Raw genomic sequence first — 25,827 nt, 5'->3', positions numbered from 1 at the left:
GCCATGCCTAATTACAAGTCTTGACTATCCACTCCGGTTTTGCGAATCTAATTTACTGATTATTACTCTAATCCGTGAAAACTCGGAGATAATTTCGATGATTGCGGAGTTTACGCGTCCGACGCTTTCCTTCTTCTGGGTAAAGTTTGGCGAAAGCTCCGCCACATCTTCCTTATTTGCCCAACAGTTTAGTTTCAGCTAGAGACGCCACTTCCTTAATCCCGAAAGTCAGAACCCCCAAGGCTCTAACAGTTTTAATTACCGTTTAATTTATACTCATATTTTACCGACGGATGAGCAAAGTTAAGGCGGCGCAGCAGGAATTCCAACAGACGTCTATGTGACCCATTTTAGAAATGACTAAAAAGTGGGTGCATACAATAGTTCTTTCGTATTGTTTGAAAATGGCATTTTCTCTAGAAAAGCCGTTTTAATCTGATGATTTCTTACGAAATGTACTTTTTATGATAAAAAGAGACAAAAAGTACGTATAATGAAAGCATCTCCGAGAATGTTTATAGAGGTAATTCGCAAGAAAATGGTCTATAAAATCCCCAAATGTAAATCATTTCGTATAGAATAAACATAAACGGGTAAGCAATTTCTTCCTACTTTGCCCTTTCGTCGCTCTAGATAAACTTCCAAATTACTTACTAAGTTTAAAGGCCATTAGGATTATAGGGTTTGTTAACACTGAACTAAATAATTTATTCAAAGTAAAGTTGCCACTATTACAACGAAATTAATAAAATAAGCAGCAAAAAATTGATCAAATATTCATTCACCTTTAAGAGAGCAAACAAAAACATTCAAATCTAACCTCGAAGAACTTTGAAAGCAATCCTCTTTTATTCAAGTTCACTTCCCATATTTTGAAATAAAATTTTGTACTTTTGATATTTCTTAACATCCGGTTTCCAGAGCAATCTTTTCATATTATCCGATATCAAGCTTTTCAGCGTCGTGATGTTATTTTACATTTCCTTAAAGATCCTCCTTATCAGTTAATAAAATCAAACGTCGTACAAATTTCGTTTTATACGCACGCCAATCAAAAAAAGCACGAAATAACCTTACGGTGGCAAAACCCCAATAACGTACAAAGAGAAAGACGTAAAAAAGCTTCTATTCCACGAAATGGAAGTGAGAAATGTGTTCGAAACTTCGGCCGAATTACAAATTCCTTAACCTAATCTGAAATTACGTATTGGGGCGGGTAAACGACATTATCCCGAGCATCTCGACGACATTCTCCGGACAAGAAACCAAACTTTATCCCGTCCAATAGAGATACTATTTAATGCTCCAATTCGCCGCCCTTGTCATGTCCGGGGGCGGCAATCTTGGCTTTTTTACAATTCCGAATGAGAAAACTTGCGAGACAAACAAAAAAGAGGAGAGAAATAAATCATCATCACGCCGACTATTATTCGGCGGTGTTGTAATGGAAATAATAGTGCCTTGATTCAATTACCTTTGAAAGAGCTTAAATTCCTCAAGGTGCGCTCCCGCTTATTAAAACATAAAGAATCGACATTATCATCTAATTTAAGTACAATACTTGAGAGAAATACGATTCGAGCTCGGATCATAAATCAGGTCTAAGCAAATTTGCTACGATTACCGCCCTCGCGTATATAACGTTCTTAACGGCACGTATCAAACGTAATTCCGATTTATGTAAGCATCGAGCTTTTTAGGGACACAGCCCAGCCATCCTATTAATAATTTACAGCGTAACAAAAGTCTCGTATGTACGCAGCGCCCTATTAACGCGAGGAAATCGATCGTTAAGTACACTTTGCACGTGGGAGCTTAACGCATTCCGATATCCGCACGAGCACTTCGCCAAAACTGATTACCAACGATTGCGGCGAAGGAAAACGTTTGATCAAGGATACGGGGCTTTTTCCCTACAAATTAAATTTTAACATGTGAATAAGAGCCTAAGATGGAGGATCACTCCACAAAACCGCCAATTTAAAATTTCATCGGCCCAGAGTTTTCACCTGCGAATGCTCTAAAATTTTCACGAGTTTTAAGCACCCTCAACTGCTAATAAATCAGCGGCAATTATCCACGAAAGGCTGATGTCTACCATCAGCGTGGTTTACGACTACGTCACATTTTTTACGTTGAGAAAAATTACAACTTCCAGTTAATAAGACCTGTTTTATGTCGACATCATTTTTTAAAATGCTACACAAGTTACACGCAGAACACAGCAACGAGAGTGTGGAATTCGACGAAGAAGACTGCACGGAATGTTCAACGATGGCTTCCTGGCATTTGAAATTTAAAAATTCTTAATGTCAAATGCGTAGCGATGCAACTTTGCGCCGCGAGCAGTCATGCTCGACAAATGAAACTGTTTCAAATTATTTACACCCGCAAAACGACAGCTGCGAAAAAGAAAACGACTCGAGGCGAACCAGTAAATATTTTCGAATGTCGATACACTTTTCTCTCCTGATAAAGCGGTAAATTTCCCTAAAATAAAATAAATCCTCCCTTTTAAGATTACCTTCGGGCTTCGACCTGTAAAGTCATAAAACAAAAGACACAGAAAATACGTGATAAAAAAGAATGGCATTTTGCCCTTATTCAATAATTCATGCCCATGAAATATGTATCAGAGGTTAAAAATAAAGTCTTCCAGTGATTTATATTTGTAGAAAATCATTAAAAATTAGGATTTGCTCTTTAAATTAAAACAAAAAAATTCTGAGGTATGATGACACAAGAAAAAGTGAGGTACCTTTATCATATTGAATATCACCATCCATCTTTCTCCATTTACTTACTGCTTTCGAGTTTGTCACAGACTGAATGGTTTCGTGCATCGAATAACCTCATTCTCTCTTTCAAAATCTATATAACTTTCCCACAAAACTTCAAGACACTTAAGCCCTTCTATACCTTACGAGGTATCAAGTCTCATCATCTATAATGTAAAGAAGAGTTTTTGTTGGTTCACTTTCGCAGAGGTTTCAATAATCAAAGCAATTTTGCCTACAACCAATCTATAATCTTTTGAAACCAAAGTATGGATCCTTATGAAGCCCTCATCTCTGGGTTTCTATTCAAATCATTTCAAATTAACCTTCTGTACATTACACGAAATCAGAGCTTTTGTTTCCGGACATTTGGTTTGAGCATTGCAGGAGGGTCACTGGGATCCTTAATTTTCCCCAAGTCCTTCTATATGAATCCACATTAGAAACATAATTCCACCGAGATTACTTCCGTGCCAACAGTAAAATAGATTTTACGAGTCATTCTTAAACTCGATGACACTGTTTTCTTCTGAAGAAATTTATTACGGTATAAATCTGTATTTCAGCAACATATCTCCCCCATAATCCCATTTACAAACATTAATACGAACACACTATAATTAACGCTATAATATTAATAGTATTAGATTAACACTATTATCTAACTACGAGGTTAATTTTGTATTCTATACGTTAAACTTGCACGTTGACTTTTGTCTGTATCTAACAAGGTTTAGCATTACTAACTGTTTCAGACACATCGGTGTTTAACAAGCAATTTATAAGCCATAACTCCTTGCTTCTGTAAAAACTTGTACTGTATTCAATCCTTCAACGAGAATAACCACAAGCTTTACATTTAGCCATTTGCATCAACCGCAATTTCTGTTTAGGTCCTACCATCTCTCGGTTAACCTCTTCCGGTCGTGAATCCAGACCCATTACGGTAATAAATGCATAACTTAGCCAAACATCCTTTTAATGAAAAATGCACATTTCCGACTATTTTGCATAAACAAACTGATTACTAAATCAATTTCTATCGATATTAAATCCCAAAGTTTGTTCCTGCTGTCTCGGAATATTCCTGCTGCTGGATCAATGTTCGAGGCGTTCGCGAACCAAATCTAAAGAGACCACAATGTGATAGAGAGGGTGTTCTCGATGCTCAATCAACTAAAATAGCAGACGCAGAACCAAGGTATCGACTTACGAACGGCTGTGGGTAACCGCATCCGCCACATTCAACGTCCTGTCCAAACGATTCACAAGAGAGGCCATTGCAGACAAGTTCATCCGAACAATAGATTGTTCCAGAACGGTTTAATTAAAGCGTTTTTCCCGCTAGGAAAAAACGACTCAATCGACTCGAAAAATTCGGACTGCGACAGGAACGTAAACAATTTGCGAGCAGGAAGGAAAATTTTAACGGCCATCGTTGTTCGCAGGAACTGAGATGCGATCGACACCAGAAACGGGATTCGTTACAGCAGGATGGAGCATAGTGTGTCGACACGTCGTTAATGACGGCAATTAAATTTTACGTAGAGCAAAGTTGTGTAATTATAAAGTAAATGACAAAGTTAACCCCCACCCTCTAAGCTGCTCTTAGAGAAATGATTTGAAAATATTTAGAGAGCCCTAACAACCATCACTTCTATTACGAAGTAATTCCGAGATTTATCTCCTTATCTCGGCACTTTCCTTTAAATAAAATCTTAATAACACACTCGCACAGCATCGGGCTTAATGCCCGAAAATATAAAATCCGTACGCGCACTGATACTCCACTTTTATGCGACTTTTTCACGTTTTTCATAAAACGATTCCAGCTTTTCATAAACGGGCTACAAGATACCGGAGAAGATTATCGAGTAAAGCCACCGGCACCATATTTGCTCGATATCTATCTCTTTCGAAATATCTCTATATTTCACGAAATCCATTTTCGAACAGCGTTTATCGCGTTTTTCCGGTAAAACTATCGCAACTCAAAATCGTGCTAATGCATTTTCACCGCCATGCCACCGGTTAAATCTCACACGATTTTCTTTTGCCCCCAGTTCGAAACTTTCCGGTGGCACATGTAAATCAGAAAAAGCGTTTTATCACTCCGGGTAATCATCCCCGGAAAAGTTATTTTGGTTATTGTGCGTGCAAATGGAGATGGTTGGCTATTTCGGACTGATTTTCGTCTGATGTTACTGTCGCAGTTAATTGTTCTCGATCCAATGGAAGCAAAACCAAAACTTGACGAGGCAATTACGCGATAATTAAGTCATTACAAAACAAACCTCTCGGACAGAATTGCCAATTTTGGTTAGGTCTGAAACCCACCCTGTGAAAGTTATTATTCGAGCATTTACAGCACCTAGAGAAATAAATACAATAGTCATTATTGGAGCTGTTGAATACGAGTCTTTCACTCATTGTAAATTATTCAAATAAATGAACCTTTGTACGCCGCACACGTAGTTCAAAATATACACACAACGAGGATACGGTTCCGTCGATTGTAACAGAGTCTCTTTTCCTCCCTCTAAGAGAATACGATACAAACTAGTAAATAATGTAGCAACTGTTCACCTAATACGTTGAAATGACTTTCAGTAGTTGAACTTGTTAACCGAATCGAAGTTTGTTATTAACCACTTCCTACATTCAGTTAAATGAAGTATATTCAATTGCGGTAACGTTTCTCGGAAGCGAAGTCTTCAAAAGATGAAAACTTGACGAAATGACAACCTCTAACGAAGTTGGTTTCTTACGTCTCCTCTTCAGTGTACAAATAAAAGATCTGCGTGTCTTTCGAAAGTTTCAAAACTCGAGCTTATTTTCTGTGCAGGTGCGATTTACGACTAAACTTTCAAGATTCTTCAGATAATAAGAAATATTTTGAGGCACTCAAAACACAACATGAATCCTGACAAAAGCTTCATTCTCCGTTTTTTAGCCAAAAGCACGAAATTCCACATTAATTAATTATCAAGACAAACTCTCATATTTAACATGTCACGACCATGACCAACATTTTTCTCAGTGTGGTGAGCATAGCGAGAAAATTTGCAATTCAACGTTTCCTACTCGGTGATGCTAATTCATCACTTTTAAATTTAACACGAAACTGTCATCGAAGCACCAAATTTGATAAATTTAACAAATTTGCTTAAACTGAAATAAGCTTCTATTTTTGGTAGAAAAGTAATTAAATTTGAAATAACGTGGCATTTATAAAAATAAAAAATTGTGAAATGGTAATAATAAGACTCGCAAATGTGTTTCATTGAACGCCACAGATGTTTTCAATTTTTCCCGTCTTAACAGAAAATGACTCGAAAAGCTAGAACATTGCGTTTTTTCACCAATTAAATTGGAAAATTACGTCCCGAACGTATTTAGTTGTGCGAAAATTCTACTGGATTACGATATCACCCTCCATTTACCCTCACGTTCCGATAAAGCAAATTAATCCAAGAAAAGCGATGGTCTCTGTGATAGCAGAGCACGATCGTTACTATTTTATCTTAGTTGATGGCACTTCCGGTCCGTTATAAATTATTTTTGCCATAGCTTTTACCCCTAAGTAAGTTGAAGACGTCTTCCTTGAGCAAATTAGGTCAAACTCATTGTTGTCGAACATCCAATCACGAGAAAAAATTGAATTTCGTAAAAAACTGAAAGGTATGTGCTTCTGTGTATATTTATTACGGGGATTTAGAGATGTGCGGTGCAATTTTATATAAAAGGATCTTTTCCGGGAGCTTGTCTTTTTAGAATGTACAATGCAATTTCCTGCATGAGATAGAAACAATGTAGGAAAATTGCTTCCACTCCACCAGCCATTAGGTGACTCATTTATTCCAACAGGTAAATAAATTTGAAAACAAATATACATGCACCTATCGTCCAAGTTGTTAAAATAGTTGTAAGTAATGACAAGCGTAACAAAATTTATAAATTCGCATTGGAACGAGATCACACATCTGTATAAAGCGTGATGACAACATAAAAGTAAGTAATTCGGATAACATCTAAGCTTTATGGTAATTATCCTTTAATCTAAACAGGACACTAGGTACAAGACATAAAAACAGGTAATTAATTTTGGCCGTTTAGGCAGTTTCTATCAAATGGCAAAATCACCCATTAACCTGGATAATTTTCAAGCTCGTGGCTTTAATTTTCCGGTTTTCCACCCCAGATCGAGATTACCTCGTACATGTGCGCTGTCCAAACCAATCAACTGAAACCTTCAATGGAACAACGGCAACTCAGTCAGCTTAATTTAAATTTCTCTCGCTAATCAGTCCTACACGTAAAAAACCCACGCATTTCCGCGAAATCCTCAAGAACCCTCTCGTTTAGTTTAAAATATTATTAAATTAAAAATTCTGCCTCCCCTAAAATTACATTAAAATGTTATGGCGCCCGGAAAGATCTACGTGCCACTGCTACAGTTTATAAATCCTGAAATAAACACGACTCAAGAGAGAAAATTAAATTTACTACATAATGGCACTTTGGCTTCATGTTTTATTAAAGCTTGAAAAACCTTACAGTCAACGATGTAACTTTAGTCAACTGGCTAACGAAAAATGAGCCACTAAAATGCCAATTTCCGGCTATCAACAAACGATTTATTTCAATCCGGACGTTGAAAAGCAAGAATGCACAGAAAAAAGAAAATAACGTGCCCTACTTTCAAAAAACAAACTGTGAAATTGGTTTCTACTGCCATCGTCGCCTCTTTTATGTTTATTCTTTTGCAGTTTTGTTAGTGCCGCGAGTTCTCGTAATTCAAAGCGGATTTTGAGCTGCATCCGTGCTCTGACGTTTCTGATTTACTTTAGCAAAATGCGATTTGCATTTTGTCCCGTTAAAAATCATTTATGGCAGGAAAAAATTTCATTACCTACATGACAAACGTCAAGTTGATTTTTTTATTAACTAGCTGCATCCACACACAATCAAAATGGAACGATCTTTCAAATACTGATCGAATTGACGCAATGGGGAGTAAATAAATTTTAATCAACATTTTGATGAAATTTTTGAAACAAAGCTCGACAGCAATTGTTTTTTATTACTTATCGATTGATGACGCCGCTTAATTTATCACAGTTAATAAATTCGCAGACTTAGCACCGTCTAATTAGAACGATGAATAATGCAAAAAGTTGAACAGCTCAGAAATTTTAAGGCAAAAAATTGTACGTGCTGTTTAAAACGTAATTGAAATTATATGAACTACTTTACTTTTCATGATAAAAAATATGCAGCTTGGTGGTTCGAATTTAGTAAAAATTACACATATTAATCACAGGAAAGAGTTTTAAAATAAAAAATATAATTTGGCACATTGTCAATAGGCGTGACCGGGAGTGGAAGAAACTTGAGTTTCTTTATTTGACCGGGAAATATCAATTTCCCGTGAAGAATATTTTTTATAACCTATGAATTATTAAAAAAAACACACCAACAAAAATCCTGAAATGGCCTAGAAACAGGATTCGCCTTTCGTTGTCCTTGTGATGGTTAAGCAAACCGCCAATAATTTCCAGCAAGTGAGAGTTAATAAGGTAGCTTTAATGTTAACGACTCGTCATATCACATCGTAATTGCAATGTCCGTGAAATATGAGCTTTTACTACAAATTAAGCGTTTTGCCTTAGTACCATTTACCTTATTTAATACACAATATGTAACAGCTGCCAAGAAATGTCTCAAAGCTAGTTCGGTATTTATGAAGATGGAGTTTCAAGTCGTACAGACGACAACTGCATGAATTTATTAATTTAGCGTTTAAAACTGTTTGGCGTATACCATGACACCTCATTACAACCAAAAAACAATGACATCAAAAACACACAAGACGCCCACAGACCTACGTTAAACCATAAATTATAAAACTCCAACTGGGTCAAGTTGGATGCGAAAGCTTCCGCTGCATCTAGTCCGAAACAGCGAACTTGAGCGTTAATGTAGTTAGATCTACATCAAAGAGAAATTATTTAGTGAATCTGAGGAAAAAACTAACAATCATCTCCGTCTAACTCGAAATAGTGACAAAGACGGGAGACTTGAGAATGCATCCGGTGTAAACTCCACTCCAAAGTCTACAATTAGGTGATCCGTTTTCATTAATTATTAATTTATACTCCGGCCCGCTGATTAAATTCCCGCCATTTAGAAATTCGATAATCGCTTCCACAGTAGTCATTTATAGAAACTGGGCGGTCACCCCAAATCCCTTTCGTTGATGGGTGTTAACTAGATGGGACAATCTGTTAATTAATTTGGAAACGACGTATGGGAGTAATCAAGTATCCATTAATTACATCGGCACCAAACTTACACTTACAAATTAAACTAATCAACTAAAAATCCTTTCCGGGCGCCTGTTTTAATCAAAATAGACACCTCTGAACGAAACTTTCTTATTCTGTCGCACTTTCCGCAAGAAGTTTTAATGGACGGTTAAAACGTGCGAACGCAAATTAATATTTAGTATTAAAAAAAGTCCTCCGCTAAAAGCAGTTCTCGGTTAATTGGATAGAAACAAGCCCTGTTTTTTCACGGCAAATTATTAGGTTGTTGAGATACAATCCTTGGAGGACAATCGTGCTAGTTAACAGATAAAAAGTGAAGACCATTATTCGTACAAGCTGGTAATGAGACGAATTATATTTTTCTCGACTGTTTTGGTAAAATGACTTGAAATAACTCAACGATGAAAATAAACGAACTGCTCGCTTTGAACTTGAATAAGTAATTAATGTAAAAGCAAACCACAAACAGTGTACTTGTTTGCTTATTTCTGAAATTCAAAACGAAACAAAATACTACTTAATTTTGGATGTACCAGTAAATTGTTCCGCTAGCGTTTTTGTATGCTGGAGAGGTTCAACGGCTCGGTAAAGTGAAAAAGACAAGTAAAGTTAGACAGTAAGTATTTAAGACAAATCCTGTTGCCTGTAGATTCACGACAGACAGAGAAGAATGAGGATAGGCGTGAAAAAACCTCGTGAAACTGAAAACTTTCCTGCAAATTACAATGAGGAAAGAAAGGTGTAACAGATATGCCCATTACTCTAGATAAGTAAGTGATAAGCCTCCCTCAAATTAATTTGGAAAAACAGATTGCGAATTATTCAAAGCAAGTCATAAATGACAGGAAATATATTGGAGCTCACGTTTCTCACAATACAAAAATACTTCTAACAACGTAGAAACTATTTAAAACTTTTCTTATTATGCATAACAGAAAACCAATTTTACATTTCTCGACTGTCTGGAATAACTCAGAAGACTTTAACAGACCATTTGCTTCAACTGAACAGCGTCCAGATTAAAAATATAATTTATTAGAAGATTAACAACTTCCCGAGACAATATCCACAACCGTTATAACTTTTTCCTTAATTAAAACATTAATAAACCAAAGGTTAACACGGAAAGTAAAAAATAAATCTTATCAAGTGTTCCCCTTTTATTTTAATTACACCCCACTGACATCAAAATGTTTGCGTGCCTATGAAATTGATAAACCGTTTGGGAAAAATCCTGAATCAATAAACGATAACAGATCATGTAAACAAACATTCAAATTTTTATTTTTATACCTGAGACGACACGAAAGCATCAAAATCAATAATTTTTTCATTTGAAACCACTCTCAATGATTTTGAACTAGTTACTACGTAGTTTTGTAATTCAAAAAATATATTGAATTTAATCAAAAATTCCGGAAAGCATTGTAAATATAAAAGAAAATTAGTTTTTTTATTTCCTTTCCCATGTCTTAGCCCTATTAAAGTAACCAAAAGTAAACAAAAAATCGTGCCACAGAATTAATTCGAAACGACGTATCAGGCAATAAAAAATTTAAAGCCCAATTTTAATTAAGAAGAAATCAGATAATCAAAGATGCACGCACACACAAAACTGAAATATAGATCAAACACGAAATTTAATTTCAAACGCATGCTTACACGACATCGACAAATAAATGCGATAAATCATCTAAGAAAAGTCGCGCGGTTAAAACTAACGATCTCGTTATGTAAAATCGGCGACGAGGAATACAACGCGTCATTGATACAAAACAGACGCAAGCACACATCAGAAATTTCACGAAAAGCTCGCGTTTATTTTTAAATTACTTTTATAACATGAAATTCCAGCACGTTTCTCGTTTAAAAAACTCCCCGAGGAGTCCTTTATGCTGGACGTGGAGCTAACTCATAAATGTAATTTTAACGTCTACATACCCACCCCTCGAAAAAAGATAACAAAAAGAAACTTCAACAAATCGCTGCAAATGTTAGATATTTTTAATTTCCTTTTCAGCAGCATTTAAGTGTGAACAACCCTTCACAGTTGGATCAACCCTATCGATCAGTTTTTCACCGACAAGCCTCAAGAATGTCTCGTTAACGACATTTGCTTACATAACTTTGTAACAACAAGAAAAAAACGCGAAACTTTGAAGAAAGCCATTCACGTCGTCCAAAATCGACGTAAAAAGCATTCAACAGGGAAATGAAGCGCCGGCATTGGCCGACTCAAAGAAAATTCCTGCAACGTGAACAAAATTGATGTTCCACTTTCCGATATAATCATATCCATTACCTACCGGCAAGTTCCTCGACCCTCAAGATATTAAATCAAGACGATCAAAACGTTATTCTGCGCGAGGCCTCTGGGCCAAGACTCTAAATTTCAGTTATCTCTGTTAACTGTGTCCGGAAGTCGTGTGAGGAATTATTTATTTTGTGTATGGAGCGAGTAAATATTAATGTTTCAGAGTGACATGTAAACACCAATCAAATTGATAAAAAAAATCTAATAACTTACTCATCGAGACTGTGTAATCCCAGCTTTCCGAATCATTTTTGTGTACGTTGAGTTTTTCAGGCTGAAACAAAGAAAAAATGTTATGAATGAAAATGTTTACAATACCACCCGCGATTTTTCTAATCGGGGTACGGTTTATTTTTATTCAAAACCTAAATAAACGATCGCTTTCGTTTTAATGAAGGCTTAAGTTAATCGAACATCTTCCAGACTCCGGTGCCACATTTACGCAATAATATAACGTTTGCAGTATGCAATTTGCTCAATCAAGCTTACTTCATGTATCTACAAAGCTGAAGGAATGAGGGTTGTGATGCATGTAAATAATGAAAGCTGCGTTTAATGAATTAATTCGGAACCGTTGCAACACGAAAATAAAATGACGGCGTTTTAGGTGATGCAAATCCGGTACTGAAACGTTTCATTTCATTGCGGCTTGTTTAATAACAATGACGCTCTAGATAATTAATGCCCACCCAAACTGTTAAATTTTGCAACATTTGCAACCGCAGAACGTGGCATAATGTATGTGAATTTTCGACAAAAACTGTAAAAAACCCAGCAAGGCCCTCGCAAATTTGTATCAGCCCTGTTCAAATCCATCCATGAATAAAATTAAATTTAATTGCATCGATATTGGCAGCGAATTGTAAATAACAGAGCAGTATTCCAGGCAATTAAAACAATTTATTGCAACTAATAAAACATTACACTTTAGAGACGATTCAGAGCCGTGCACTATTCAATATGTGCCGCAATTACCATTCATAATTAGATCAATGAAACGCTATCGGCATATCTAAAATCCAAATATCCATTGATCCGAAACTTGGTGACAATCCAAGCCGCCGATGCCAAAATTTCCACCCCTCCGCTGGCAATTACAATAAAAAATCCTCTCGTCTGGCTCTCGTTCCAAAACTATGCCAAACAAGCCGACTTTTTTTGGCCGTATTGCCAAAAAATATCGTACGCTCGTGAAAAATGCCACTGGCTGTCTTAATTGGCGTGAAATGAATGCGGCCAGCTTTAAAACAGAGTTCTATCTTTGGATAAAATATGTGTGTCATCATTTCTTCGAGGGTTAATAACATCGACAAGACTAAACATCGCGCCGGAAAAAATCCAACATTAATCATCATCCGAATAATTAACAAACACCTTTGTTATCCATGCTGGCATATAAAACGTCGGAACTAACTCAAATTTAACGTAGTTCAAACAAAACTCGTTTATATTACCGCTATTTATTCTGTTGTTAAAAACAAACGATCATTACGTGAAACAAAATGAAAATAAAGTGATCTTTCTTGTATTTGCCTTGCATTGCCAAAATATTTACAGAGTCCGTTTAAGCAGGAAAATTCGCATGGAACCTAGTGCTGGTGCAGGATTGGAATGCGATATGATGAAACATCATTATTCGACTGTCTAGCATATTCGAGGTAACGAAGAGATGATTTAGATGATATCATGGGCAGAACCGAAAAATTTCACGTATCCCACGTATTTTGACAATATCAAATTAAAACTACAAAAAGTTATTGTAAGCATGTAAGACGACTGTCACGATTCTAACATATCATGAACTCGGAGCTGACAACGCGTCCTAAAAAGTAACAAGGATTTCTAGAGCATCCATCAAAGTCGATGAACTGATCATCATCGTGGAGGAATTTATATTCATGACATTTTATTTACAACTCTTTGTTTCGTAGCACTCGTGACAAATGAAACATTTAAATCGATTTTTTCAGTGTTTGTAGATTTGCCTAAAACAATAAGTCACTTTGAAATTCCAATTTCAAATATTTTGGAAACAATTCATGCGTGCAAATGCTCGTTCAAATCATTATGATGTATGAGCCACATTAAAATTACTTTCCTGTATCCATACCTAAGTAGCCCCTTTGAAGCAGAAGAACAAACGGAATGCCTTCTTTCATCTCGAGTGTAAATATCAAATCGGTTCCGGCCGACTCCACAGCAGCCGTTCAACAGAAAAAACATCTAGAACCTGCTCCTCCAAGATATAAAATTTGCAACAAGTTTGCTCGGCTCAAATTTTACAGCCGCTCCGTCGTAATTGGTCTTTTTAAACCAGATTGGCCGTGGTAGAAGGAACATGCACTGCATACATTTGCGGCGGCATTTAATACAAACCACAGAGCAATAATAATCTGCCTTCAAATGTTCATTAGCGTCTGGCATTCTGCCAAGCCCAGAAGAAGACCGATAACGCTCAAAAGAGACGGCAATGTCAATGAAAGAGGAGACGAAGAAGAAATACACGTTGGCGAGGTCGTCGGGAAATGCAATGCCGACGGCATTCTGCACACCACAGCAAGGTCGGCTGAACAGAAACAACCTCCAGCAGGAACAAATGTTACATTTATGCGGCGAAATTCAACCACACGATTGTTAATTTTAGCACTTGTGGTTTATGCGCATTTGAGGATTGAAATTTCTTCGAATACCTGCACAGCCGGTTTAAAATATTCATCTACCACCTACCACGCAAGTTTTTCACAAATTACTGTGTTTTATAATCCAAAAAATATAATTTCGACCCACGCCTCAGACAAATTTAATGCCGGTCAAAAAACCAAAATCGAAATTCGTCAGAACATCACTCTGATGATGCATACACGCCCACTGAATGTTTGAATTTTTCAGGCGCACGTGTCCCTGAAACCAATATTTTGTATGTCCAACTGAAGGTAATAACGTCGATGAACTAACTCGAAAAACAAATAAACCACGACAGACATTTACATGTTAGAAAACGGAAACGGAAGTGGTAAAATGACGGGATTAGAGCGGCGGTTTGTTGTAAAGCCTATTTGACAAACACCACAATCAATACAAGTTCCTATAATTAAGCTCAACTGAAATTATAAAAATATGAATTGAGACAGCCTGCAGAAACTTAAAAGTGTAATCATGTGTAGTTAAAAATTTTGTTTGAGTGAAAACATAAAAGAGGTACTTTAGATAATTTTAACTTGAAAACTTGCAGCTTTATAACCAAAGTTTTTAATTTCGGAAAATATTACGCCTGTTACTATTGGCCAAAATTAATTCAAACGATCTGAAGTTGTTTTAGCGTTAGAAACATGAGTTTCCCAACATCTCAGTCTATTTGTGTTAAATTTTAGTTTTTGCACTAAGTAATATGTGTATGTAATTGTGTGTGGCTTACCGTAATTTCCATCAACCCTCGCAAACATTAAAATATAGCAAAGCTTAGAGCTGGAATTTATTATTAAAGCAGCAAATTTGGGTTAACATAACACCTTCCGAATTAATACCTCTAATACAGTAAACAAGTCTCTGGAAAACGTTTTCCTTGATAATCCCGCCGCAACAAATTACAACGAAAAAAGCCACAAACATATATTTCTTCTCGAAATTGCTCCAGAACGTTTGTGAAAATCACATATGCAGTAAAATGCAGGAACGTCTCACGAGAATAAAAAACATATAAAGATACCTCCGATTTTGGTTTATGGAAATGTGGAAATCCAAATAGTATTCCCACAATTTTAAATGCGTATTATCCTTCGCTTTATTTTCAGCATCCGGTGGGCCATTATTCCATTACATTACTAAAATATTTCAATCAGGTGGCTATTTTAAGCTAATTTATGATCGATAAAATTATTAAGTTCGTGGGTCGGCTATTATTACGGCTTGAGTGAAAGAAGTATTAAAAATAATTTTCCAGCTCCTACGTAATTATTAATTAACAATACTGCAGTCGTAAAACGAAACAATGGCTCTAAAACAGTAACAGTTTGACAAAGCTGTAACTGAGGTATGTTTGCCGAAATTTAATGACTGCCGACAGTGAGACTTAAATTAATGAATCATAAAATGATGTTTTATGAAGGAGAGATTTTCTACATGTGTTGTCCGGTTACGGCCGTTTTCTTTCATCATCTTGCAAGGTTATTAGCGGCCTTTAATGTGTTACTGTTTTATTATGTTGAATTACAGTGCGGTCGTCCGACGTAATGTCACAAGGAGGAACATAATCACTCAGGAATGATTTATTGAACAATTGTATAAATAAAACAAGCTGTTTTTTTATGAATTTACAAGCTGTACGTTCCAATCAAAATTTTAATAAATTAAAAAAAAACAAATAAAGTGAGTAATAAATGCAAGCCTTTTTCAGACAATCGCCTGGCAATATTTGTACATTATCTAGCGAAACACGCGACGAAACAAGAACAGAAAGTTTATTAAAATTGATATATCTAATAGGTCGCCTGTTCAGTACACGAAACCCTTCAAGGATACAAAGAAACGCCCTCCATAATCTATAATTTAAATCGAGGCGTCACATTCTTACCAATAAATAGAACAAAATTTAATGAATAAATAAGCACAATTATTCTAATTTGGGACCGTTAAAACTGTTTTGCTTGGTACTGGTTGGGACCTAACTAAAACGTTCAAATGTCAACTATTTTTAACCAGTCCATCCCAGAACGTTTATGTCCTGGTGCTCTACTATAAACAGCACTCTGAACAACGGACGCCATCGAATTAATTACCTAGTGATACCAACAACAAATGGTAGAGAATTTAAGTCGAACGCACATCCTCTAGATAAATATTTAAAAGCAATTTTCGTGCAAGCAACCCACGCGTAAAATTCAATCCTTAAATGTAAACACCTTCGCTCCAATTGTAAAAATACCAAAAAACAGACGGAATGTCTGGTGCGTGTCAACAAAGCGGTGTGAAAATTTTAGTTTGAGATTTAAAAGTATTAATGACTCCACCTGGAAGTAAAAGAATAAAATGTCTCGTTAAAAAAATTTATAGGCAGTAATTTTGACAAGATTCGTGCTCATAACCGTTTCGCGAATAATAAAAATGGAATTGTCCATTTATCTATACACACAAAAGCGTCAACTTAAGTAAATATTTATAACTTTGATTAAATTTTCAGAGTTCGTAAGTAATTGTTAAATTTCTTGTACAACGTTAGCGTCATTATGCAAGCTATGTAGATGTTGTAATTTGTTGGCGCAACAAAATCTAGTTAAAAACTTTTAACGAAAGTTATCAACTTCCATGTCCTTCAAGAATTCAATACAAAACTTCCCCCACATAGCGTTTAGACAGAAAGTATTTTTAATTAAAACGGTTCGAAACACGAGTGCATTTCCCACATTAAGGCACTAAATTCAATTAGAAAAAGGCCAAACAACAAAACGAAGAAAAACCGCTAAAACCATAGTTAACCCTCTTTTAATATCAGTCTAAATTAATAAAGAGCAAACAATGTGACATTAAACCCTATAATGCGCTCTCACACACTCATAAAAGATGGATCAGAACGAAAAAAACTACTCGCAACAGAGCCTCCCTAATTGTGCAACTATAAATTTGTTATGACCGAGGGGATTTTGGCAACGGGCCAAGCTTGCAACAGGATTTTCGAATTATCGCAAATTGAAATGCATTGCCCAATTTCCTAGAGTACACAGGAGAGATTTTTAATTATTACTAGTACACCAATGCGAAATTGGCCGTTTACAATATTTATGTTTCGGTTTTCGTTCGTGTGCATTGTGTACGATTACGCGTACCGAAATGACATCATGTGAAATCTAAAGCGAACTCGCAATTGCCTGTCGGAATTAAATATTCAGGAAGCCCGAAGCTGGATGAGATGCCAGTGTGGAGCCTTTCAGGCAAGGTTCGCGGATGGTGTGGTTATGAATTTTGAACGTCAGATGGCTGTTTCACATTTTGTCATAAAACCTTTAATTAAATTGTTTTGTTGGAGATTTATACACGAAGGAGAGGCGGATGGTAATGTACACCCACCTACCCAGACTCCAACAATAACCCTACGTGACACCATTTCCAGATTCCTTCCTAAATGAAAAGGTCAGGAGACCATCCACTTCGGTACAACGTGAATTGCGACAAATATTCTCGTGAATAATTTACCAAAGATTCGCGTCACGCATCGCGCCAATCACGACAAAACTTATTAGAAAAGTTTAATTAAATAATGGAACAAAGTTTGATTAAATTATGATAGAAAATTGATTTGACAAAACTTCGGAATGACGATTGAAGAAATCAGAATTTCAAGAAGAGGAAGGACTGAGATCGATTAAAGAAACATTCAATAACAGAGTGGCGTTCCTCAAGCACGCCCGATACCAAAAACTCTACTTTCAAATTCAACCAGCGTCCAAATTTATTCGTTTTGTTCAATCCGAGGAAACCATGAGTCTTGAATTTGCGATGACGGTGATTTGAAGTTATGTGGAATAGGATTTACGAGAGCTGTATGTGGAGAAGCTGATGTGAAATGTATATACTGATGGTAAAGGAGGGAGACACGGACAAAATTCTAATAAATATGATTTATAAAGCAAAAAGTTCTTTAAAAGGGCGAATAGCAAATTTATCGAAAAAGCTCCTCGAAACCGTGCATTATTACGGCCACGAACTTGCGTTCGGCAAACATTTTCACACCGTCTTTTCGAATACTACTCTGCACAATATTGAACGTAGGAGGTGCCAATAAAACCAGCTTAACCCCTTGACATTAATTTATTTTTTGATGTCGAATGCAACATGAATTATCAACTAGATAATACAATATTCATATGTCACGTAACAATATGTGCTCAAATCGAAATAAGAAATTGATAGAAACAGCAGTAGAATTGTTTGTCTTTCATTTCTTTTTAAAAGTCCGCTTATTGAGTCACGAATATTTTCTTAATTTGGTTCACTATATTATTTGTGAAGAACAAATATAAATAAAACAAATATTTGAATGTATAATTTGTATAATTCACTATATATTTAAATAAAACATGGACTTTCTATTGTGCAGCCATATTTAAACTATCACAACAAACTTCTTACTCTACATTTCTTTCAATTACTTAACACAATTTGAAACTAGCTGAGTAAACAATGCACCCAACTAAATGTTTAGATTTAATTAATAATTGCTGGAGAAAGCAAAACAATACAACATGCTGCAATTCAGTTACATTAGAGCCAAATATTTCTCCCGCAAATATTAAATAATCACGTGAAATTTTACATTTCAAAGATGAAGCAAAATTATACGTACAGCAAAAATGATGTAAAATTTACCATAAGTGCTGCTATTACTTCCGAAATACTTCTTTAAAATTCTGAAATGATGATAAACGCTTCTAAACTCAGAAACACTTCAACAATCCATTAATTATTCCAACATGTTGTTTAAAGAGAAACTACTGCAGTCATAAAATGTACTTAATGCTTTCCTTACCGGGTAAATCCCGTTTACAATCCTTTAAGCTCGAAATTTTAACACTATTTAAGAGTGTAATGTGTACAAATAAAAGCACTGAATCAATTAGTTTAAGAAAAACATACCAAAATTAGCTCCGCAATTAAAGAGAAAAGTATGCCACCATATAAAGACAAAACTGAGTTGGAAATTCAAACGAGAATTTTAATACGGGTACCCTGAGTATACATAACTAAAAATTTATTGGGAACATTTATCAAATGTTACAAAAGTAATTAAGTTGCAGGTTGTCTAACCTGCAATATCCTTTAAAAAAAAGTTATTATTTTCATTAAACCAGAAGTTGAATTCCAAATTTTATTTCGGAAGATAACAATAGTAGTAAAAATTAATGAAGCATTTCCTGAAAACACTTTTTGCAAAGGTAAAGCGAACAGAAGCTTCATTAAAATTTCATTTCATTGTTGAAAAGTACGATCAAACAAATTTATTTAGCCCGCAAGAGTCTCTTTATGGAAAACAGCAACATATTTCGTCGTCAAATTGCTGTTTCGCTTTAGTTTTCATCCACAAGCACTCTTCTTGAATTATGTTCACTTTGACAAATTCGCAATAAAATCAATTTCTAAGCAGCAATCAACATCACTTGCACTCTGTGAAAGTCACTCGGGTATAAAGTAAAGAGATTGCTTCCATCCGTCCTTATCGGACACAGCTATGAACTTTCATAAGCAAAAAGCTTGTCTCTCAGACAAGTTTAAAAGTAAATTTGCCATTTAAGCTCGAACTTTGCCCTGTTGGGAATCCGTCGCGTTTAACTCCTTTATCTGCTGATCTCATTCCTTTTTTCCGACCAGACCTCGACACATTTCCTTTGCTCTTCGGGACATTTATCATCCCTGAACTGCAGAGATTACCGGCATGAGACACACAGTACGTCCTCCAGCTGAGTAATGTCCGCGTTGAATCGCAACGAGCCTTTCGATTGTTGCAGGAATTATTCCTGCTAAGCGTTTCATTTAGTCTAGTCACAGACAGATGTTACGTAATATCTGGACGATCGATGCTTCGTCTCCGCAATTTCAATCGCGGGTAAAAATAGAGTACGGACTCGAAGAAGTTTCAGAAACTAGAATCCGGCATTGGAAAGTTCCCAAGGCCGATAAGCTTTTATAAATCATAAATTAACTAATTCCGATCAGGTATCTCCGAATTCATTTCCGGCGCCGTTTAGATCAACAAAATAAATCGTAATACATTACGATTGTTCCGGCGGTTCCAACTTGGAGCCGAGCAATTTGTATACTTCACGGTATCCATTGAACATGCAAACATGTGTTTATTTTCATGATCTAATCAAAATACAGGATTCCTGGCAAGTTGCCCGCTTACGCTCACTATTAATGCTCTCGCATGTAATATCTTCGGTGAAGATGGCCATATTCACGTGGTTTTATTTTCCACGCACGTGCCACGATCGACCACCGATGAATATCAACGGGAAAAAAGAAGAAAGAAGAATGCAACCGATAGCAAATTAAGCTATTAGTACCCAGCACGTCAACACGCCCACCTGGTCAAAGACCCGCTCGGTGATGGCTTCCACCGGCCTTGGCCTTGCTCGCTTCAACTTGACCAAATAATAAAAAATGCGCACAGAATTTGCGAAACAATCCGAAAAAAGACCGGCAAGTTTGGCAAGCGACTCGGGAAGAAATCACACCGACCAGCAACAACTATTTTCAAACACCATAAATATGATTAATCAAACCGGTACAATAAACCACTATTTCAAAAACATATTTCACAATTTTGCCAAAAATCTCAAATAAATTTTGTCAAACACTCGCTCGTACTACGAACTCTTTGATAAATTTATCAACACTTAGTTTTACGCCTGTTTCCACAAGATCCAACTAAGTTAGCGATGATGGAAAAAGCGCCAGGGAATGGGTTTTTAAGTATGGTGATATATAACGCTAAAAATCGGTGCTTTGTAATCCCGCTGTTCTTCCACATATCATTCACGATAATGAGAACGAGTTTCTACATCAAAAATAATAAATTAGCTTAAATTATAAACAACGTATAAAAATCTGGACGCAGTATATTGATATAAAAATAACCAAGTTCCAAATAACCGACGTATAATTTAATTTAGACCAGAGCAACGCAAACATTCTCAACTAGACAGTCACGGGTGGACCACCAGGAATCTCGGGAAAAAACTTTGAGCGCTGTGAAAATATTTATTTATCAGAGACCAATTTTATTTATTTCGCAGAGCGAAACAAAGATTTATGATTTGTTAAAAGTAAAAGCATCTCCAAAATAAAGACAAACATTGTATTATCAAATACCTAAATGTTTTCTCGTTGATCTAATTATTCAAAAACGCTCTTACAGTAAAAATGGAAATGTACGAGTATAAAATGTAAGTCAAAGCTTATTGATGTTTTCCGCTTTTTGAGGTTTATAAACGGATGTGAGAGATAAATAATTCATACAGTTTCAAGACTTTAAGTCGATATTAAAATAAAACCCCTCGAATTAAAGGTAATCTCAATTGTTCTATTTTAGGAATAAAAACTATTTCATGTGTCAATAATATTACCTAAATAGAACTTTAACCGTAACTTGTCTGTTACAGTCATTTAGTTAAAACCAATTTCCAAGCCTTGGGGCGATTTTCCACAAAAGACCGGCATTTTATAAAAGTTAAAAATATTCCAGCGTGTAGCTAATAACGACTTTATTATCAACACTTTATCCTCGAACGAGGCTAAAAGCGGCTTGTCCTGATAACGACCACCAAACTTTCAGGCTTCAACAAGAGGTTTTGACAGCTTTAATATATTCAATAACGCATTTTTAACCCGACAAACTTTACGGTGTTGTAACCACGCAAATCATCTTCTTGTACATTTTCCAGTTCCTAATTGCAAGTTTATGAAAGTTTAATTAAAATTTGTCTCTACGAACAGTGAAAATTTAATTAATCCTTAACTTATTTATTTTAGAAATTCTGTCTCTACAAAGTCTAAAACTGATTTAAAATTAATTTCAGTATGCAGGAATAATGACTAGCCGCCGCCGTTCAATATACCATCAGCTGCTGACAATAAATAGATCACATATTTTAACGAGCTATTAAAGACGCGGGGCATTATATTTGATGTGGCATTAAGTACGATCCTTAAATAAACACTTGGATCAATTTATCCATCCGCGATTTATAAGCAAGTGCACGCACACATTTTATAAATTACAAACATCCTTACATCCCGAAAAACAACCGCTAGATTTATACCGAAAGAAATATGAGCAAGACCGAGTTCGTGAAGTGGATTTGTTATTTAGGGTGTTACAGGAATTGAGAAATAAAAAATTCAGACTCTTGTTCCCCACTTTACCAGCACACAAACCCGAAAACAAATCATATCCGCCCGAAATTAGACAAATCATCTGTATGCTGATGTGATGAAAGGATTTGTAACGACATTGTCAACACGTCGTTCCGCACCGCGCCAGAAATTGAAGGATTTAGCAATGATAAGCTGTCGTTTTCAACTGGCGTCCTCTTAATCCAGATTTACAAAACCTCATCAAGCGATAATCGTTGAAAAATTCCACTTCTAATCCAGTTATGCTAAAGCGAGTCATTGTTCGAACGGTGCATTTTAACTGCGCGACGCTTTTGGAAATATGGTAACAGGTATTGGTGCAACTTGCCATTTGGAAAATAGTACGAAGGCGGTTAAACTAGAGTTTGATTTGTTGACATGTAGAGTTGTTTTGTGTTGATTCATGCAAATTTAAACAATTTGTGCCTTTCAAACTGGTTTAGCTTAGGATATTTGATCACAAACCGTTATTTGCCACGATTCTCTGTAATGAAATTGGCTTCTACAAGTTAAACAACAAATTATTCCGACTTTTGAACGAAATTACAAAAGCCTTCACGAAAAAAAAAACTAAATTCCGAAGCGACTACCGCACAATAAGTTGTAAAGTTAACGATATCCAGCAGCGAATGATAAATCATAAACTAATAAGTAATTTAGTACTAATGAAAAGGTAATTAAAAATTAATAACCAGTCATATACCTACACGTTACGCAACTTTATGATTACGATGCTTCCATTAACAAAAAATCAAAATGAAAGCTGTTACCGGCACATGAGTTTTCGAAACATGAAACAATAACTTACAAAAGCTCCTTTTGGGTGCAAAATAATAATTCGCTCTTTTCATGCGGTTACAATTTCACTTTTACGCTGGCGTTAAAACTTTAAAGTCAGATAATTCGACTTTTATGAAACTATAAATTAATAAATCCACTAAATCGCACCTACATCTGGTAAAATTACAAGACTGAATGTTTTAAACAGCTTTACGAACTTCACCTCTCGAAAGCAATTTTAAGCCTTTTTTTGTTTTCAATTTTCCCATCCCGCGCGTAATCCGGATCTGGCAAACACCCTCTAATTAACGTTCGCAACCGACCGCCGCAAGGAAGTTTATATCTCTAATAAACACTAAAAGACATAAAATGACTGTGTAAATAAACACACATGCGGCAAAATATATAACGGACGTTCATAAGCCGGTTTTTGCAAGAAACGAAACGCTTTATGGCTAATTACGACTAGGAAGCAATTACAGTTTCTTAATAATTACTAGGATAACGACATAATACAAAGATTAGCATGGCTTTCGGGCGGTTGATAAAATAAAGGAAGCTTACCTTGGCGAAATCTATCTTCAGAGTGCAGCATCCTGAGTAGATGTCGGCCCCATTTAGCGTTTCTTTTGCTCTTACGGCCGATTCTACGCTGTCGAATGTGTGGAAAGTTAAGGAAAGTCATGCTCGCTTTCTATGAACGCTAATTAGTGCGAGAATAAAATCGATTATCTACACGTAACCCGCGTAACAGTGTGAAAAATAATACATTCGGAAAGTGCAAGTTTAAAATGAAATTTTGGGGCCACTGATGTAAAAATCGAATTTACTCAAACAAAGCAACATGTATTCAAGGATATTCAACCATAGCTTGTACACCATTTTTCTTAAATATGACGATCCGCAAAACCTGACCACTTGCTTGACAGATCGTATGTAGAACATCCTGAAAAAAAAACGCAAAAATTTCAAAAAGTCGGTAAGATACACAATTATAAAGTGTTAACACACCTGTTTATAACAACAAACTGTGCTTAAATAATCACACAAAGTAAACAAAAGATAATATTACACACGACACAAGTAAATTACAATGTTACAATGCAGATTAACATATCTGGCTCAAGTTTCTTATAAACAAACTTCCGATAAGTGGGTACGGCTTTGAATATCAACAAGCTTCTCGAACTGACATTCAATTTTACTGAATTAAAAACATGTTTTTCCGAAATCGTCCGTAAAGTGTTACCTCAGAGACTGTTTTGAACCCACAATAGTCCGCAAATTAGTACGCACTTTTCAGTACTCAGATACTATAGGTAAGTCAGCACCACACTTATTAAAAAAACAACGACTTGTGCCAATGTGCCTTCGCATAAAAATAACTATTAGTAATGTCTGTTTCCTGTCGTATTTTCTTTAAAAAAAATTCAATAAAGTGGGAATAGGTGTGAGCCAGAATTAAATACAGCATTGTCGTCTAGATTTCATTACGTCAATTTGCATGCATTTTCGATACAAAGGAAATAATCTGCCAAGCTCTGCACAATGGCAAAGAACGAAGTAATCAGCTTGCACCCGGTTCGTCCGACATACAAATTTCCGGCTATAAAATCCTCAAATATCGAAGAATGAAGACGAAACGTGTCAGTCTTGTCACACGCGAAACAATCCTAATGAAATATTTGTCAAGGTTTGTTTTTGCGTGCGAAGGAGACTCGTGTTCCAGTTAAATATCTAATTTCGACTCGCGTTAACAGCGCATTTTTCAGTGACGCCCATCCTGCTCATCACCATCATTCATTTGAAAATTGACGTTTCGGACAATGATAAACTGTGACGCTTTTATCGTACGGAAATTGCTAAAAAGAATTTAAAAATTCGCACTTTAACGGGAAAACAAACGTCAGATTGGAATCGATGCAGCTACAAAATCGAAATTTATTACATGCCCTAGACGGCATAAAATTCTGTAAATTATTGCATTAAACAAAATGCAAATGTTTTCATAATGTGAATAATTCCTTCACATCTCGGCACATAAATCTGTTGTTTGCCAAGCCGTCAACGAGCACCGTGTGGTAAAAATGAGTGATTTATGACGCCGGATTGGCAAAATTGACAACGAGTTTAAAGATTTATTAACTAAAACATGGCCAGATTAAAGTGTTGCGACAAATTTCAATAATTTCAGAATTAAATGCAACAGCCATAATCCCGTTATTGGGTAATTTCATTAAAGTTGCATTTGTCCATCAAGTCAAGCAAGGAAAATTGTACAGTGGATTTATGCAAAGGACAATGTTGGCAATAATAATTCTGTCCGGTCAGTGATTACAGCCAATCACAGCCGTCCCACTGACCAAATCATCCCCTGACGTCACCAATAAATTGTACAGTAAAACATTTTCCATGTGAAATTACTACCAGTTCCGGTTGAAATTTTCGAGTGCTATTTTCATGATTACTCATAAATTTTTAAAACAATTTACATTTCAGCGAAGAGCTTTATGAAAAATTAATTTTGCTGTAAAAACATCATGCAAATCTAGCCCATGTTCCGTGCAATATGTTTCAAGTGGAATTTACAAATTTAACTGAATAATTTACTTAGTGCCGTCATTCTCACATTTGAATCCTTTCAAGTGGCCATAAATTATGATAAACGTGAAATACACACAAGCACCGCTGATAAAAATAAAATCATATAATCCCAAAAAAC

General features: G+C 35.8%; 1 protein-coding gene across 1 annotated transcript in view; it reads right to left on the bottom strand.

Moving 5' to 3' along the window:
* The window catches only part of sm (smooth), a 68,196-nt gene that overhangs the window by 32,290 nt on the left and 10,079 nt on the right, over positions 1–25,827 (bottom strand). The window contains exons 3-5 of the mRNA XM_008193556.3: positions 23,966–24,051; positions 23,670–23,766; positions 11,634–11,694 (exon numbers count right to left, since the gene is read on the bottom strand). Coding sequence (XP_008191778.1) covers positions 11,634–11,694; positions 23,670–23,766; positions 23,966–24,051 — 244 coding nt within the window. The remainder of the gene's footprint in view (positions 1–11,633; positions 11,695–23,669; positions 23,767–23,965; positions 24,052–25,827) is intronic.

This window comes from Tribolium castaneum, chromosome 1 (assembly GCF_031307605.1).
Source record: "Tribolium castaneum strain GA2 chromosome 1, icTriCast1.1, whole genome shotgun sequence".
NCBI lineage: Eukaryota > Metazoa > Arthropoda > Insecta > Coleoptera > Tenebrionidae > Tribolium > Tribolium castaneum.
This window is presented reverse-complemented; position numbering and strand designations above follow the sequence as displayed.